We start from the raw sequence: 19373 nt of genomic DNA on the forward strand, positions 1-19373 counted from the left end.
AGCTTGTATATGTGGTGCAATTCAAGCAAACCTCAAATCCGGTAACCCTGAATTCATTCGCGGCGGCGGGGGGGGGGGGGGGGGGGATAACCCGTGGTCCTGTTTTAATTGAGTTTCTGTTCAATTGATATTAGTCAAATGCACTTTGTCAGGCAGAGTATGGAGTTAATTAATTAATTCAATTATTTTCTAAATACATTTGTGGCAGTGCTGGAACAGCGGTTGGGGTTTCTGGTTTGTTTGAATAGCATCTGTAGTTATTTATTTACATTTTTCAAGGGGTGAACAATACACAATACACAGACAATACTCACGACACGCACACAAACACACACAGACACTAGTTGACAAAATGTGTTTTGTAACTGAGAACACATCTCACTTTATTACTCAAATTGATGACTGTGAACCATTGTGTCTGCGGAGCTTGTTTAAATGCACATGCAAGCATGACTTCATCAGGCTGCTGCAACATGCAACATGTCCCACTGTCTTTATTACTTTACAAATACGTCATGTCCAGTCAGAGCAGACGTACTGTCAGAGCATGCCCTAGAGATCCACCTAGTGACCCGTGTCTTCAGAAGTAAACCCATACTAATAGTGTGCCTCATTTTGGACCAGTTGCTTTGATTTCTTTCACTTCCAGAAAGTTGTAGATGAATAGAATCTGACTTGTGAAGATACATGTTGATCAGTTAAATGTGAGTCATGCACCATGTCCTATTGTTTTGTTATTGGCAATAAATTGGCTCTGTGTTTGTGCATCATACAACGTACATCCTACAACTTCATAACAACGCTATTTAGAGGATGTAACACTGCTACCACTCTACAGTGAGCTGTTTCTCAGCCTTGAGGATTCCCTCAGCAGTTGAGGCAGCAAAGCGTTTCTACCTGTCTAGTTTAGGGAGACGTCATTGTGAACACGACAGGACTCAAACGGCTTTGCAGCATCACCGAATGCTTATTGTCACAGCATAAACTTAACCATTATGTTGTCGTTGATATCTATATATTTTGTTTCGCATCGCTAACAAAGCTGTTGTTCAATGCTTATGAGTGTGCTTCTGTAGGTGTCGCCAGTAGAAGGTAACATCATGTCACACAGACAGACCAGACTGAGTGAGGCATGTACTGTAGAGGAACTCTCTATCTCGAAAAGACAAACAGAATCACAAAACATTGTGGCTGCCCCATTGCTTTTCTTTTAAAATATTTAACATTTAGAAGTAATGCCTTCTGTTGTCAAGATTGAGTCATTTTCTTTTTTAAACTGACAGAATGAAATCAATGGAAATCAATTTGGTAGTATTACACATTGTGCAGAAAAAAGATTTGACTGACATGTGAACTGGAACTGGAACCAGATGTCTATTAACATGAACATGAAACATGAACATGAAATGCCCACATTTCAGCACATTTCGGTTTTGAGTTGAGTTGAACACAAGTTGAAAATGAAAAGATACAGAAAGTTGATTCATGTTTTGGTGCGTCAGTAATGCTCTAGTCGTTTCACTTTCAAGAAACATGAAATCACGGCTGTAATGAGCCTTTTCCCTGGGGGGCCTGATCAAAGCCAGACAGAGACGTGCTGTAGTCCTTTGTCACATGTGGGTTAATCCAGATGAAGAGATGTGCAGGGACATACTACATATAGTATATACAGATAACATACTACATATAGTACATACAGATACTCATTTATCTATGAATGAAATCTCTAAAGGTCATTCCCTCACACCCGTGTTCAGACCAGGCCCCAGATGTCCACAGATCTCTGTAACCCAGACCCTGTGGGCTTCACGTCATAGAGAATGACTCAAGTTCATCTAATATATCAGATAGTGAATGTGTGGGTTTCATGCTGTAATATGAGTAAAATAAAGACAAGTTAGTTTAATCCTTGAGCCGTGCTTCATTTTATTGGTGTTAGGACCAGATACCGTGTGACCAGTGTGTACACAATTACAATGTAATTGGAGCTGTCAAAACATAAATCCAATTGATACCATCATACAAGTTATAGCTTTCATGCTCTGTAACTCAACACTTTCTTCGAGCATACAAGACACATAAGATGAAGTAAAAATGCATACAGGACTAAGTTATTTATGATGGGGAGTACATGGGAAAAATCTAAAATTGATGACCCTCCCCTAAGCAAAAATATTTGTTCTCATAACCCTCCCCTTACAGTAAATACTGATTAAAACATTAAGTAGATAGTAGAGCACATACAGTCTCACTCCTAGGATGATAACAATGTGCAATATGCCATTGAGCCTTAAGCACATAGGCACTGTTAAGTGTTGTTTCCCATGGTAGCCTACCTTTTGATTATTTAGCTTTGGCTACACAGGATCCGAACCATTATTTGTGACTACGACATTGCAAACAATTATAATAACTTGTCGTACCATGACAGTTCCTGGAAACACAGACAAGCCCACCGTCTGGAAGGCCTGTAGGACTGAGGAGTCGACCAACAGTGAGCTGGGAAACGCCGGGCTTTGGCGGAGAGCAAAGGGCGCGTAACGGGAACATACACAGATATCGATGTTTCATAAATTGCATGACCCTCCCCTTGACTAGAACTGGAACCACATGACCCTCCACAAAGCCCTCCATGTACACATCATCAGAAATAACGATCAGTCCCTACCTTGTTAGAACTACAGTTCCAGTCACATAAGTGATTATCTCATCTTATTATTATCTCAACATACAGTCCAATTAAATAAATACATACAAGAGAAAACAAGGGTTTAAAAAAAAAAACTCCTTTTGTAAAGCAACACAGCTCAAGTCTACATAGTATCCTCTGGCGTATTGAAGGCCACAATAGAGGTCAACCAGTTCAGTTAAGCTCTATTGACATTGATAGCTTGGAAATCCTTTGAGAGAGACAGTAAGAGAACAGTTTCTGATGATGCAATTACAAGCATTTTTGTGGACAAAACACATGTTTACTGGTCATCCATATCCTGTAAACACAGTACAAGTGGACAGAGATCTTTCTGGTCAGCCGACGGCGTCCTTTGCTGGTCAGGAAGTGTTTTCTAGTACGGAGTTAGAACCCTAGAGAATGAATTACATTTGTGATGAGGGGCCGCCATGTTGACTCAGTGAGTGACTTCCGTCCCACCATGGCTCAGGTTTGAGTCATTGTTATTCCAGGCTTATATGCGATATGTGCTCTAGCCAGGGAATGAGGTTAGATTGTAAAATGGCTTTCAGGTGCATGATGCCATTCTATTGGTTCCAATAAATAACGGACCTGAGTAACTAGAGCAGAGTTGATACGATGCCAGCCAACCCTCTAGCACAGCAGGTGACTAGACAGGTGAATTACCAACATGTGATTTCAAAACCCCAGAAGATGAAGAGAGTTGATGACATGACGCTCCCCCCCATTGAATCACAGTTCATTAGGGGAGTGCGCCCTCTAGTGTTCAGGACTAATATGCATGGGTTTCACATGGCCGTGCAGTTGACACACGTAGACAGAGGTTGCTCTTAAAGCTCAGGTCCAAGGCCAGTTTTGTTTCTCCACTCCAAATGGTTATGGTTAGCGTAAGGGGAAGGGAAAGCTGATCCTAGAACCACACATAAGGGAAGTCTCTCCTTTGGAAAGCAATAGCAAAGATCTAACCACCTGATCAACCAAATGGTTCAATGTCATAACTGCTTAGTTAGGGCAGGCTGTCACGTCCTGTGATGCGGGTTTAGAGTTAGCTGTCGTACCAATCCAGGAACAGCAGAGAGAAGGAACACATGACGAGGAAGAAGAGGATCCAGACTCTGAACCCGGCGTTGTTCTTGATAGCCTAGAAACAGGGTTGAAGAATCTGTATCAAGCACAATGTCTCTGGTACTTTATTCAAAAACCCAAATAGAGAACACAGGCCCTGTAGAGAGAGGCGAGCATGAGACATGTGTTCATATTCAACATGAGACATGTGTTCATATTCAACATGAGACATGTGTTCATATTCAACATGAGACATGTGTTCATATTCAACATGAGACGTGTTCATATTCAACATGAGACATGTGTTCATATTCAACATGTGTTCATATTCAATACTCCCTGTCGGTTCTACAGTAAGTGGAAAAACAGAAACACTAATGTTATATATTTTTTTTTGCATAACTTAGTGAAGTGGGAGGCCTTACCTCTCTGATGTCTTCATTTCCTTCTTTGACGTTTTCTGTGGCGCCCACAACCATTTGGTGAATATTGTCTATCTCAGTTTCCTGCGTGAAAGGGAAAGAGAGAGAGATCAAATCCCAACACATAATAGCCAACTACATAGTAGTTGTGTTTCCATAAAAGTTAAGCGAATTTCGAAATGTGAATCATGAAATGTGGAGCATTTCCATTAACTTGGTTGGAGGGAATAAGCTAGGCTACGTAAAACGTCATCTCGTCAGTATTTGCATGTATGTAGTTTGATGTAAAGAACTCTCTCAACTGCAATGCAAAAAACACATACCAAATCTTTTTAAAAGTACAATAAAGCTTTACTTCTTTTAACAAAGTGTGGTGTGCATCTCCAGCAGTGCGATATCTGTAAACATACTATCTGTGTAGACTCTCCGCTCAATTTTGAGCCTAACCAGTCTAAAAACCGCTAAATCCACCAAAAAACAGCCCATCTGGCAATCCTGTCTCCGTTGCTTCAGACTCTTCCACAAAATGGGCCAGCGGTTGTCAAATCCTTTGTTAGGCATCTCGTTTCTTAAGTCCTGGTATATTGTGGCATTTCTTCGCTGTTTGCCATCTAAAGCCCTGTCCGGATGGCATATAAATTACCTGAGGACCTCTGTAATATTTTTTTTACCCTAGGACCCCAGTGACTGATCCGGATGGAATAAAAAATATCCATGCATGTTTGCGTTTCGGGTGCAAGCTGCCATTTAACATCACAGAAGAAGAATCTGTTCCCGCCGGATGTTTTGTCAGATCCACAACACAACGCACGTGTAGCAACAACAAGTAATTTGATTGGACAAGAGGCATTCCATGACTGCTGATCAGATTTCCAGAGCGAATTTACGAACGCAGCCGAAACCACTGGCAGACTCGTTTTTTTCATAAAACGAAACTTTACGTTTTAAAGTACCCACTCGATATAATAAACAGCAGTTTAACGATCACAAAATACTCATAATTTGTGGATTGGATTTACTATTCTCTTTTGCCATAGGCTACTGGTAAGGGAGACTTTTGTAAATACGTTCGTTTTGGGGTATGATCATCTAATTATGTGTACCGTATTTTCCGCACTATAAGGCGCACTTAAAAGTCAAAAAAAAAAAAAAAACGACAGTGCGCCTTATAATCCGGAGCGCCTTATATATGGATCAAAATGTAAAAATTACATGACCAATAAAAACAATTTAATAATAATAAAATGTTTCAGTACGACTGGTAAACTACAAAGCCGCACCGCTTGCAGCATTACGGTAATCAGTAAACACCGGTGTTGTGCTTACTCACAGTCCCACACCACAAGACCCCAAGTAAAGAAGACTAAACAGAGTTTCCGAGGGAACAAAGTGAGATTCTTGGTGCTTTCAACTTGAAGTTTTAAAGTACCCACTCGATATAATAAACAACAGTTTAACGATCACTAAACACTTATCATTTGTGTATTGGATTCATTATTCTCGTTTGCCGGAGGCTACCGGTAAGGGAGGGTTGATTTGTAAACATACTTTCGTTTTAGCTCGTGTTCAAAAGCAAGAACTGTGTGTTCATCTAGTTATGTGTAGTTATGTGTTTTTAGCATGTCGATGTTCTCCCAGTATGTTGTCATGTTATTAAAATACAGTTTAGACCTTCGTAGCGATGTGTTTTGTTAGCTGTTAGCCGCTAGCAGCGTTTGTTGTGGTTTGGTCAGAGTCACTTTTCTCCCATTCAGTGTTTGAGATGAACCAACATTCAAATACGCCTGTCGTGTTCAATCTTTCTCTGATTTGAATGTATGACACATCATTTGAAAGCTTACAATCTGTAGTTTAAGCATGTGTAAAAACTGAAAAAGTACGTTGCACATTTCACCAGGAGCTGTCACATATTGGTTGTTGGTTATAATTGTATAGCCTATTGGTTGTTTTCTGGTGTTGTTTTGCACTGTTTGTAGTCTACTTGATGTATTTTTATCAGCTGTTAAATCACCACAGCGGTTAATCCACTAATAGAGATAATAGCAGATTGAAAATGCTTGTAGCTAACTACTCTATATCTCGTGGTTGCAGCTATTGCGAATTGCTATTCACGCGAGTCAGCTGTGAATCACCGCAGGTCCTTGACGCTTGTTGCGAAAATGGATGACGAACGGCTGATACTTGAGGTGGAAAAATATATATTTTTGACAGTGGAGCAGGTAGAACGTTGATGGTGACAACGCTCAGGTGGAGCTTGGACAACGGGAAGTTGACACAACACCGATGGAGAGGTGACGCAACGCAGTAGGTGGAGCTTGGGCGTAACGCAACCCCAGTCAAACGTTTGACTGCAGTATCTATTCTATGCGCCTTATAATCCGGTGCGCCTTATAATCCGGTGCGCCCTGTATATGAAAACAGTTCTAAAATAGGCCATTCATTGAAGGTGCGCCTTATAATCCGGTGCGCCTTATAGTGCGGAAAATACGGTAGTTATGTGTTTTTAGCATGTCGATGTTCTATCAGAATGTTGTGATGTTATCAAAATTAAGAAGATGAATGGCTGAAATGGCGCAAAGCGGGGAAAAACAGATACAACATCTAAAGTCTGGAAGGAACGATTATATTTCAAAACAAGGCTTCCCTTTAACTCCCTGAGGGCTCCGACTACTACCAAGTCTATCTGGGTTTATTTGCAAGGACCTTCGCCTGTACAGTGTTGTGGAAAACGAAGGTTTCTGCCGAATGCTGCTGACACCGGAACCACGTTATGAAATACCAGTTAACAGATATTGTGATGTATCGTTGATGAATTGTCTCTTACAATGTATAGATTATCGTTTATCGTTATTCATTGATTATTATTGATTATCGTTATTCATCCCTGCGTGTTGTCAGACACCGTGATTTATAGAGTGCTAGATCCAGACCATACAAACTGCACAGTTTACAAGCTAATGTTAGGTAAATTCGCTAGAACTGGTTCAGAATAAGAAATCAGTCCATCGTCACTTACATCGTCGTCGTCGATTAACCTTTTAGGTGGTTTGGTTATCCGATAGTGGAGATTCAAGGGAGTCAATAATGTCATCCACATCCATTGTTTGCACAGAGCTCACCTAATACCTTATATCTCACACCCCGGTCAAAACGGTAAATTCTAGTATTAATATCGCGTGCAAAATCATGCAATGCGTACCAAATACTGACATGTCAATCCGGACGGTAATATAATTATCAGAGGACCTCAGGGTTTGCTGAAAAACAGTAGGTAATTCCAGCCGGAATAATTACTGGGGTCCCCGGAGTAAATCACTGACATGGGCGGTCCGGACGGGATAAAAATTACCGAATTACCCCAGGTAAAACATATATTACCGAGGTCCTCAGGTAATTTATATGCCGTCCGGACAGGGCTTAAGACATGTTTAGCAGACATGTTTTCATCACGCGTATAACCAGGAAGACGCAGACAGCAGAAACAGCAGAGGCACGTGAGTTGAAATTCGCTACGTCAGAGTTCATTCAAATTACCTGTTTCCATAAAACTTGATGCGAGTCAGAGGTGATTCGCATAAGGCAAAAACCACCTTGCGTATCGACTTTGTGAATTAGAGGTGATTCACATCGAGTTTATGTGAGTCAAGCCGTTTCCATCAAATTCCTCATGCGAATCATCTCAAACTGATGCGAATCGTCTCGAAATGCGAATCACAATGTTTTCATGGAAACGCACCTAGTGTAACACACTGTTCAGCGAGATGGACAAGTCATATTTTCATCAGAAGTCGTTCAGTGGACGGGAGCAATTCACTCACTTGTTGTAGAACCTTCTCTGCAAAGATCTCCTGGAGACGTGAGATCTCCACCACCTTCCCTTCGATCTGCCTGAAGGCAACAGGGTGGACATGGACACAGATAAAGTTAACCATGGGGACATGGTTATGGGCACAGATAAAGACAACAGACATGGTTATGGACAGATAAAGGCAACAGACATGGTTATGGGCACAGATAAAGGTAACAGGGGGGACATGGTTATGGACACAGATAAAGGTAACAGGGAGGACATGGTTATGGACACAGATAAAGGCAACAGACATGGTTATGGGCACAGATAAAGGTAACAGGGGGGACATGGTTATGGACACAGATAAAGGTAACAGGGAGGACATGGTTATGGACACAGATAAAGGCAACAGACATGGTTATGGACACAGATAAAGGTAACAGGGAGGACATGGTTATGGACACAGATAAAGGCAACAGACATGGTTATGGGCACAGATAAAGGCAACAGGGTGGACATGGTTATGGACACAGATTAAGGCAACAGGGTGGACATGGTTATGGACACAGATAAAGGTAACAGGATGGACATGGTTATGGACACAGATAAAGGTAACAGGGGGGACATGGTTATGGACACAGATTAAGGCAACAGGGTGGACATGGTTATGGACACGGAACCTTCAGTGTTTTCTGTGAATAAATATGGGTAGACTGTATGATACATTTTGATCAGTGCCAAATGAACAAATCATTTACAAATCATATTTTCTTTTTTATATGATACTACCATGAGTGAATAGTGATTGCCTAGTTGCCTAATTACATTTTACACAGATGAGTGAATATATACCAAGATATCACAGCTAGTACGTCAACTTTATTGTGTTTGTAGGGCAAGTACGCCTCAAGAGTCTTGAAAGATATTCAGGCCTCTTCAATGAGCATGAAGTGAGGCTAATATCAACGGGAAACAACTTGTGACAAACCACTTTCTTCATTTCTTGCCCTCCATTAGGTATGTATGAATATAATATTAGATTAGATTCTACTTTATTGTCATTGCAGAGTACAAGTACCAGACAACGAAATGCAGTTTAGCATCTAACCAGAAGTGCAAATAGTGATAGAAAAACATGATATAAAACATGACAATGAAAGTGATAGGTACAGTAAAGCATGTACGGTAGATTAGAGGCATACAGTTATGAGCTACGTACAGTTAAGGTAGCTTATGTACAGTATGTCATGTGCAGATGTATAAAAATAAGCTATATCAAAAAAGTATGGTATGTACAATGTACAAATATCTTACTAAAATTGTAGAATCTAGCTTTCACCCCAATGATCTTCCATGCAGTCTGCATCAGCCGTAACCTATTTGTACAACTAGATAGGTTATTATTTGCTGTGTTATGCAATAATACAATTCAAGATCCTCCTGATCACCTTTAAGGCCCTCCATGGCATGGCACCCTCCTATATTTCCGATCTTTTAATACAATACATTGCGCCTAGATCTCTTAGATCGTCTGACCAACGGCTTTTAATTGTCCCACGGTCCCACGGCCTTGTCCCCAGGCTCAACACAAAGGGTGGCCGTGCGTTTACTGTTGTAGCTCCAACATTATGGAATCGCCTCCCCCTCACTGACAGGTTAGCTGGGTCTGTACCACTTTTTAAAAAACGTTTAAAAACCCACTTATATAGGATGGCATTTTTATATGTTGTTTTTTTTACTTCTGATATTTGTATAGATTTGATCATTTTATCATTCGTTAATTTGATCATTTTATCATTTGTTTTATTGGTTGTGTGAAGTGCTTGTTGACTTTTTTTTATGAATTACTCTGGCTGTTTATTTGCTGTTTTATGCAATATTCTACCAAATGTACTGCGAAGCACTTTGTGACTGCTGTCTTAATAAGTGCTAAACAAGTAAATAAAAGTAAGTAAAGTAAAGTAAAGTCCAAACTGGTCCGGCTGATGCAGATGCATGGAAGATCATAGGGGTGAAAGGCCACTCATCCCTGCAGTCTATTTTTGAACAGGCTAAAGCCCAGTTTACGCTCCTGAGTAAAATCGACGGCGTAGGCTACGGCGTAGCCTTGCGTAGCCTACGTAGCCTTGCGTAGCCTACGGCGTAGATTAACGCGCTCCTCTCCAAAAATGTAAGTACGCGTCAGTTTCTACGCAACCGTAAGCTCTGTGATTGGTCCGCTTGGTAGCACATGATTCCGACAAGATTCCGACTCTCTCATCGGCCAAAATGCGGAAGCCATGACAGAAATGTCATTTACTTTTTCTGTAATTACTTATTAATAAAGATTTGAAAAAGTATGATAACCATCGTATTATCTTAGTTTAATGTCATTTCAATGCATCATAGAACTTTTATTTACAACAAGCATAACAAAAAAAATCGCTATTATGCCGCTTTGAGTAGAGCACCCTATGGAAGCGTCAGGCACAGCCTTCCTATAAGGAGCGCGATTCACATTTACGAGATGTACAATCCTGTTTATTTAGAAATAAATGATTAGTTACAGGGAGCCCCATGGCTGTTCGTTGGGTTTAAATTATATTTATGATAGACATATTTAATGTTAAGTTATCTATAAGAACTGTGATTGGTCCGCTTGGTAGCGTCACATTTGTATTTTCTATGCTTCTATGCTGTCTTAATGCTTCGGGTCCAACTAATGAGGCTTTCATGTAGAGATCAAATAAGTTCCATTAATGAGTGGAGGCTCACCTGACTTCATCCACCAGGCTGCTCATCTCACTGACCAACCTCTGGTTCTCCTGTTCAAACTAGGGAGAAGAGAGAGAGAGGAACAACTAGACAATAACTCCCAAACAGTCGTGTCTGCTCAATAACAACATTCTAGAACCCAACCATAATCAGGGATAGTCTAGTGATGGTGTGTGTGTGTGTGTGTGTGTATACCATTTGGATCTCCTCAGGCGAGAGCTCGTCCTCTGCCCTTCCCTCCTCCCACAGGTTGACACTGTTGCCTGGGACCTCCGCCACACTCCTCTCTGGACGGACAGACAAGAGAACATGTTCTCACATGAAAGTCCGAATCGAGACCCGGAGCAAGGGGATGAGTTCGCAACATTGTTGCATAAATTATTTCTCTGATTTGCGTTCTCACAGCCCTTCATGTAAACGAAGTAACATACGCAATCGAAGCAACAGACGTGGTAGTTGCTAACAGATGGACAGTGACCCATCTTAATGCTAACAGGTGGACAGAGACCCATCTTAATGCTAACAGGTGGACAGAGACCCATCTTAATGCTAACAGGTGGACAGAGACCCATCTTAATGCTAACAGATGGACAGACACATCGTAATGCCAACAGGTGGACAGAGACCCATCTTAATGCTAACAGGTGGACAGAGACCCATCTTAATGCTAACAGATGGACAGAGACCCATCTTAATGCTAACAGATGGACATAGACCCATCTTAATGCTAACAGGTGGACAGAGACCCATCTTAATGCTAACAGGTGGACATAGACCCATCTTAATGCTAACAGATGGACATAGACCCATCGTAATGCTAACAGATGGACAGAGACCCATCTTAATGCTAACAGATGGACATAGACCCATCTTAATGCTAACAGGTGGACATAGAGCCATCTTAATGCTAACAGGTGGACATAGACCCATCTTAATGCTAACAGGTGGACATAGACCCATCTTAATGCTAACAGGTGGACATAGACCCATCTTAATGCTAGACCAGGTGTTTTTCTAGGTGTTCTGTGGTTGTTATCAAGATAAATAGCATTCAAATGCATCCCAACACCGCAGCAGCTATTCAACTTAGATGTTGTTTCCCAGGGTGCCTCTGTGGGACGGCCTGTCTGCCTGTTTCCCAGGGTGCCTCTGTGGAGCGGCCTGTCTGTGTTCCAGACGTACCGGCGCTGTCGTCCTTGGCGGCCTTCTCCTCAGTGTGTTCCAGCTGCAGGCTCCTCTCCACCTTGCTGTGGTGCTCCGGCTCTAGTCTGGACCTGCAGTCACATCACAGTCAACGACAACACGCTCAGCCTCAGAGAGCATACCAAATAAAACTGTACTTGTTCTACAGTCAAAGCGCTGTGAGCCTACGGAGCCTACACCGTAGGCTCACGCGCACCTCTCCAAAAATGTAACTACGCAGCACACCTACGCAGACCGTAAGAACTGTGATTGGTCCGCTTGGTAGCACATGATTCCGACATGATTCCGACTCTCTCGTAGGCCAAAATGCGGAAGCCATGACAGAAATGTTATTGACTTTTTCTGTAATTATTTATTAATAAAGATTTGAAAGATTATGATAACCATCTTATTATCTTAGTTTAATGTCATTTCAATGCATCATAAAACATTTCTTTACAAAAAGCATAACAAAAAATCGCTATTATGCCGCTATGAGTACACCGACCAACGCGACGCAGACCGACCAACGCAGAACTATAAATTGGGAGAGCTCTTGCGTAGGCTACGCCGTGCGTAAATTCGACGCAGAAGTATAAATTGGGCTTAATACATGCAGAGGTCACACTCTGGACCTCATCATCACCGCTGGTCTAGATAGTTCAAATGTCATTGTAACTGACATTGCCCTATCTGACCATTGTTGCATATTCTTCGACGTATCTATCTTCCCGGTTATTCAAACTATGTCTAAAACTATCAATGAAAACACCAATGCACTGTTCACACAAGCCTTTTTCCCTAGCTCCCCCCCCCAAAAACCTCTACATCAACCTCAGTAAATGACCTTCTACACGATTTCAACTTAAGAATCTTAAAAAGCTTACATGAATATTGGCATGTGAGAACAACAAGTGCTTTAGCAAAGACCCAAAAAAAACTCACAGCCTTTTCTTGTCCACCACTCGTTTCACTCGTATGGCCCGCTGCTCCGAGTACAGCTTACACACTCCTGTAAACACAAATATGATACAGCTTACACACTCCTGTAAACACACACATGATACAGCTTACACACTCCTGTAAACACACACATGATACAGCTTACACACTCCTGTAAACACACACATGATCAAGACTTACACACTCCTGTAAACACACACATGATCAAGACTTACACACTCCTGTAAACACACACATGATCAAGACTTACACACTCCTGTAAACACACACATGATACAGCTTACACACTCCTGTAAACACACACATGATCAAGACTTACACACTCCTGTAAACACACACATGATACAGCTTACACACTCCTGTAAACACACACATGATACAGCTTACACACTCCTGTAAACACACACATGACCAAGACTTACACACTCCTGTAAACACACACACGATCAAGACTTACACACTCCTGTAAACACACACACGATCAAGACTTAGACCTACATTACATATGATTACATCTAGTCAGAATACAGCATGTCTTTCCGGGTATATGTGGGTGTCAAAACTACCACCCTTTCATGCTCCAATCAACTGATGGCTTCTTTTTTTTCCTTCTTTTTTTTCACCTCTTCAGGTCACATGTGAAGTAAAAACAATGTACGCTCACACAAGCCAACAATGCGTGAGCTTAGAATGATAAGGTTCTATCTCCGTTTAGGGTAGTTCAGAGATATTGAGCGTCAACGTTTTTACATTCTATTATGTTTTGTGAGATGGAACCTTTGTATTTGATTAATTACTAACTCAAAAATGTCAACATTTAAAAAATAACACCACACAGGCATTAATAAACATCTAATGGATCAGATTATGGAAAAAAAATCAATTTTGACAAAAATGGAGATAGAACCGTGTAATTCTAACGTCACAGGTCACATGGTCAGGAACATAAGAAGAACTCCTGACTCTACATGTAACATATAGAACTCCTGACTCTACATGTATGAATGAATGAATGAATGAATGAATGAATGGTCTTTATTGTCATTGCTATAGTACAGGTACCAAACAACGAAATTTAGGAGGGGTGGCTCCCCTGGTGCTAGGAAAGAAAAAAAAAAAGAAAAAAAAAGAAGGGAAAGGAGCTGGTGTACATAAATAAAGGCTATGTACACTATCCACTATACTATACTGTACAGATAAAACGACTAGGGTTGTCATATTGCACAGTGTTATTGCACATTCATTTAAAGTGTTGCAGTTTGCAGGCTTGAAATGTACACATTTGTGCCTCAGCACTACACCTGATTTTTTCAATCCAGCAGCTGCCATCAATCCGTCCAGATTGTCCAGGGCCCAGAATCTAGGTCTTTGCTGTGTTCAGGGCCTGGATGGCCCTGGGGTAGAAGCTGAGCTTCAGTCTGTTTGTCCTTGCGGCCATGGTCCTGTACCGCCTTTTCGAGGGCAGCCGGGCAAAGTGTTCGTACCCAGGGTGGGTTGGGTCCCTGGAGATCTTGGAGGCCTTCCTGAGGCAGCGTGTGTTGTACAGCTCTTCCAGAGAGGGGAGGGGCTGTTCTGGGCTGTTCTCACGACTCTCTGTAGCGTATTTCTCTCTGCGGCTGTGCAGCTGGAGAACCAGTTGCAGATGCAGTAGGTGAGGATGCTCTCCACTGCGCAGCGGTAGAAGGCCACCAGTATCTCCTGCTTGTTGTGGTCCTTCCTGAGGACTCTCGGGAAGTAGAGCCACTGTTGTGCCTTCTTGCATATAGAACTCCTGACTCTACATGTAACATATAGAGGAACTCCTGACCCTACATGTAACATATGGCGCTTTTCCACTACCGGGCTGACGCGGCCGCATTTGTATCCGAGCCGTGCCGAGCCGTGCCGTACTTTCAGAAACGCTTCTCCATTATACGGAGCGACCCGGGACTTTAGGAGGAGTTACGTGTCATAAGAGCGCTTCACTGTAATAAGTGCCGCTATACAGCTCAACGGAGGGAAATGCGATAAGACTTATGTCAAAATGCAGCATTATCATGCACAGATCAGCCTTAAAACATGTAACGTTAGATATATAACGGTGCGACGTATTTCTACGGAAAGGCTGACTGACGCGGGGCTCATACAATCTCCGCGTTTGTTATAGATACGAGTGCTCCGGTGTTTGAATGGAGTCGATTGGAGACCCCCATCGATGTCGACACTGCTCGGGGTGAATTTAAGCACTTGACGCAACTCCCGGTTCATTGAGTTTACTCCCGGTTCACTTCTCGGGGTGGCACCGCGGTGGTTCAGGGCTCAAAATGACCGTATACCGATGGTGGAGTTAGCCAGCAGTCTTGTGTTTCTACCCCCTTCATAGCCGGTGTTATTCACGGGCAAACACGGTGCCCGGAGGCACCCTTTGCGGGTTAATAACTGTGGTTTCCCGTGGGTTAGGGTAAAAATTCAAACGTGTCCGGATAGGGGAGAGGACTGGGAATCTGAAACCATTTGAATGGTGTCGATACGACACTGAAGAACATCAGAAGAACTCCTGACTCTACATGTAACATATAGAGGAACTCCTGACCCTACATGTAACATATAGAGGAACTCCTGACCCTACATGTAACATATAGAGGAACTCCTGACTCTGGACATCTCACCTCTCAGATACATCTCAACGAGGTCCAGAACGGCCCCCCTGTGCTCCTTCAGTTGAGCCGATATCACCTGCTTCTCTGCTGCAGGAGGACAACATCATACAACATTATTGCATTGTCATAGTATGACCGGTACACAGAAGACACAGTGGACTATATGAACACCATGCTGTTGCTGTACCCATAACAAATGACGAGGGAAGACTGCGCATTGGCAATGAGACTTCAGTGTGGTGAGGCAATAACATTGACAAACACACACACACACACACACACACACAGGGGTGGGCATCGATGATCGATTAATTGATCGATAAGGTCTTGGTCGATCACTTTTTATTTTTTTTATTTTTTTTTTAATAATAATAATGGAAATTAGTTTGTCCACGTGTCACCAGATTGCGTTCGTCTCTCACCCCTGAACATGTTAACATGATCATATTTCTGAACAAGAACCAGTAGGCCTGCCGCCTACAGTCTCTCGCTGGAGTTTAAATTTAAGTTAAGCTGGACGCTCTTAAGGACACTAACGTTTTCAGTCATCCTCCTATTTGTGAGTAACTGTTTTTTTACTGCTCCTATGGTGAGTTACTTATTTTCTATATTTTTATTTATAACGTAAAATGTGTTTTTAAGTTAAACAATTTAGGCTACTCACTGCCTTGTGGCTTGTTATCTGACTGTAGTGTCTAGTTTGGATGTGAATGAATGAATGTGTGCAATAGCAACACAAATAAAGTTTTTTCCCCAAGGAAAACATGCTTGTTATTTCTGCCCTATTTTTTTTTCCCGAAAAAAACAAAAAACAAAAAAAAACAAATAAGTGATCGACCAAGACCTTATCGATCAATTAATCGATCATCGATGCCCACCCCTAAGTCACACACACACGCACACAGACACACACACAGACACACACACAGACACGCACACAGACACGCACACAGACACAGACACACACACAGACACGCACACAGACACACACACACGCACACACACGCACACACACACACCTTCGGTACGGAGCTGCCTGATGGCTTCAGAGCAGGTGCGCATGAACACCTGGGCGTCCTGGTCGATCTGGTCTCGTTCGCTGTCCGTCATGTGGGTCAGATCTGAGGAAATGAGGCTGCACACAGAGAGGAAGAAGCACACCATGTTCTACATCCATCAACAGTCTAAACACACCACGCCGTCCACATAGCAGACAGCTCCTCCAGACAAGCCAACCTCACCTGTGGGGTCCCTCAGGGCTCCATCCTCGGTCCCATCTTGTTCTCCCTCTACATGCTCCCCCTATGTCTAATCCCTCAACGCTACAAGATCTCATTCCACTGCTATGCGGACGACACCCAGCTCTACCTGTCAATCAACACTGACGACCCCGCCGATCTGAAGCGCCTGATGGACTGCCTCCGCGATGTGAGGGAGTGGATGGCCCAGAGCTTCCTACAGCTGAATGAGAGCAAGGGGGAAATCCTCCTCATCGGCAACACCACCGCCATCACTCAGCTCAGCACCAACATGGGAAGCCTGTCCACCCTTGTCAGACCACATGTCAAGAACCTCGGTGTCATCTTTGACTCCGAGCTTACGTAACCTTGACCGACAAGTGAACTCCGTCGTGAAGGCATGTTTCTACCAACTACGCATCATAGCCAAGATCAAGTCCTTACTCACCCCCAGCGACCTGAGGAGGGTCGTCCTCATGCTAATCTCATCTAGGCTCGACTACTGCAACTCACTCTATGCTGGACTTCCTGATAAGACCATCTACCGCCTGCAGCTAGTCCAAAATGCCGCTACCAGGCTGGTGTCAGGCACCAAAATGAGGGACCACAGCTCCCCTGTCCTCATCTCCCTTCACTGGCTCCCAGTGAAGAAGAGAGTGAAGTTCAAAATCTGCACCTTTGTTTTTAAAGCTCTCAACAGTCTCGCCCCACCCTACATCAAGGACCTCCTGGACCAGTCTACCTCCTCAAGGCCTAGACCCAGGCTCAGGTCCGACGCCCAACTCAGCCTGAGGGTCCCACGTACCAACCTCAAGAGGAAGGGTGACCGTGCCTTTGCGGTGATAGCACCGACCCTGTGGAACGCGCTCCCTTCTGCCATCAAGTTTGCCCCCACTCTGGACTCCTTTAGAGCCAAGTTAAAAACCCACCTCTTCCTAAATGATATTCCCTAAGTCTACTCCCTATTTGTTGTGAATTGTATGCCTGAGATTTACGTTTAAGTCGTCTGTGTCTGATTGCTTTCTGTGTTCCTTGTCTTTGTCTTTATCTGTTCCTTTACCCGGGCTGCGCCCCGGGCCGATGTAAAAGTTGGATGGGGGGCGCATTATAAATACAATTAACAATTAACACACAGGGCCAACAGTGCTGAGCAGAGCAAAACAAATCGTGACGTTAGAATTATAAGGTTCCATCTCCATTTGTGGCAAAATTTTTACATAATCTGATCCATTAGGTGTATATTAATGCCTGTGTGTTGCTATTTTTAAAATGTTGATTTTTTTGGGTTAGTAATTCACAAAACATAATGGAATGTAAAAACTTTGACGCTCAATATCTCTGAACTACCCTAAACGGAGATAGAACCATATCATTCTAAGCTCACGAAATATCTAACCAACTTTCATTGCGCCTTGTCTTTGACAGTGTTTTTACAGATACCGGCGGTGACTATATCCAACCAGTGTTTTTGAAAATGCTAATGCTAGTTGCAGTATTCAAAACTCCCGTTGGATGATGTCGTCACGTTTTCGAGTAGGAAGTGAGCGGAGGACAGAGGAGACACAGTTTCTGACCGTTGAGAAAGGGTCCAGAGATATAAGGAGTCTAGAGTAGCGATTCCCAACCTATGGGGCGCGGCCCTCTGGTGGGCCGCGAGGGTACTGCAAGTGGGCCGCCAAATCATGGGCACATTCTTTTTTAAAGTAATTTTTTTTAAGTTATGGTACTGTATTTTTTTCTTTAAAACCTTCAAAAATGCATCATCAGTGTGATACTGATAGATAGGAACTTATGGTAGGACCATTTTACTACTAGGCCTACTGCACTGTATGTATGATGATGCGTATGAAATATCCAATAAGAATAAGAGAATAATGATGAGACCCCAAAAACATTTTTACGCATGCGTAAAATGCCTGTGTGGGCCGCGAATACTTTTGAGATTTTTAGGACAGAGGAGACACAGTGAGTGGAGGACAGAGGAGACACGGTTTCTGACCGTTGAGAAAGGGTCCAGAGATAGAAGGAGTCTAGAGGAAGGTCCTATGCCTCACATGCTGCCATTTAAACTAATGAATCGTCCTAAACGTTTACATTTCTCGTTCGTCTCTTCATCAATTGTACTAGATACACAATCACTGTCTCTGGTTACGCTGTTAAACTGGGACATTTCGTTTGAATTTCATTTGCGGTTATTGGCACAGCCTCAAGTCAAAAACACTGCAAAAATTGTTGATCTATTTTTCGCTCCGCGCTGCGCGCTCACAGACACACGCACGCGTAGCCTGGGGGGAACACTAGGATTAGTCCCAGGGCGTGATTTGCATTTCACTTGGTTGCAGCTCGATTATTCCACACAATTAGACTGAGCCTCACAGAGACCACCCCACTCACTGTTGACCTGCTGCCAGCCGCCTGTCGGGCCCACCCTCGCCTACAACCACCCACCTCAATTACAGCTTACAGTCACACTTCCCACTGACTCACTTCAAATCATGCGTCGATGCTGGCCTCCCATGACCTTAATGAGATCTAACAGACTGATGTGTCTGAGCCATAGCCCCAGTCTATCCACTAGCCAGAGTCCCAGCCTAGCCACCTAGCCTAGCCACTAGCCATAGTCCCAGC

General features: G+C 42.9%; 1 protein-coding gene across 1 annotated transcript in view; it reads right to left on the reverse strand.

Annotated features, from left to right (window-relative positions):
• Positions 1-1940: 1940 nt before the first annotated feature.
• The window catches only part of stx18 (syntaxin 18), a gene marked incomplete at its 5' end in the record, with an annotated part of 53086 nt that continues 35653 nt past the window's right edge, over positions 1941-19373 (reverse strand). The window contains 9 exons of the mRNA XM_080528978.1: positions 1941-3833; positions 4183-4263; positions 7998-8067; positions 10724-10782; positions 10919-11010; positions 11906-11997; positions 12851-12917; positions 15517-15594; positions 16527-16642. Of these exons, the coding sequence (XP_080385104.1) occupies positions 3738-3833; positions 4183-4263; positions 7998-8067; positions 10724-10782; positions 10919-11010; positions 11906-11997; positions 12851-12917; positions 15517-15594; positions 16527-16642 (751 nt within the window). The 3' untranslated portion in view covers positions 1941-3737. The remainder of the gene's footprint in view (positions 3834-4182; positions 4264-7997; positions 8068-10723; positions 10783-10918; positions 11011-11905; positions 11998-12850; positions 12918-15516; positions 15595-16526; positions 16643-19373) is intronic.

This window comes from Nansenia antarctica (assembly GCF_963989245.1).
Source record: "Nansenia antarctica genome assembly, chromosome: 4".
Taxonomy (NCBI): Eukaryota; Metazoa; Chordata; class Actinopteri; order Argentiniformes; family Microstomatidae; genus Nansenia; species Nansenia antarctica.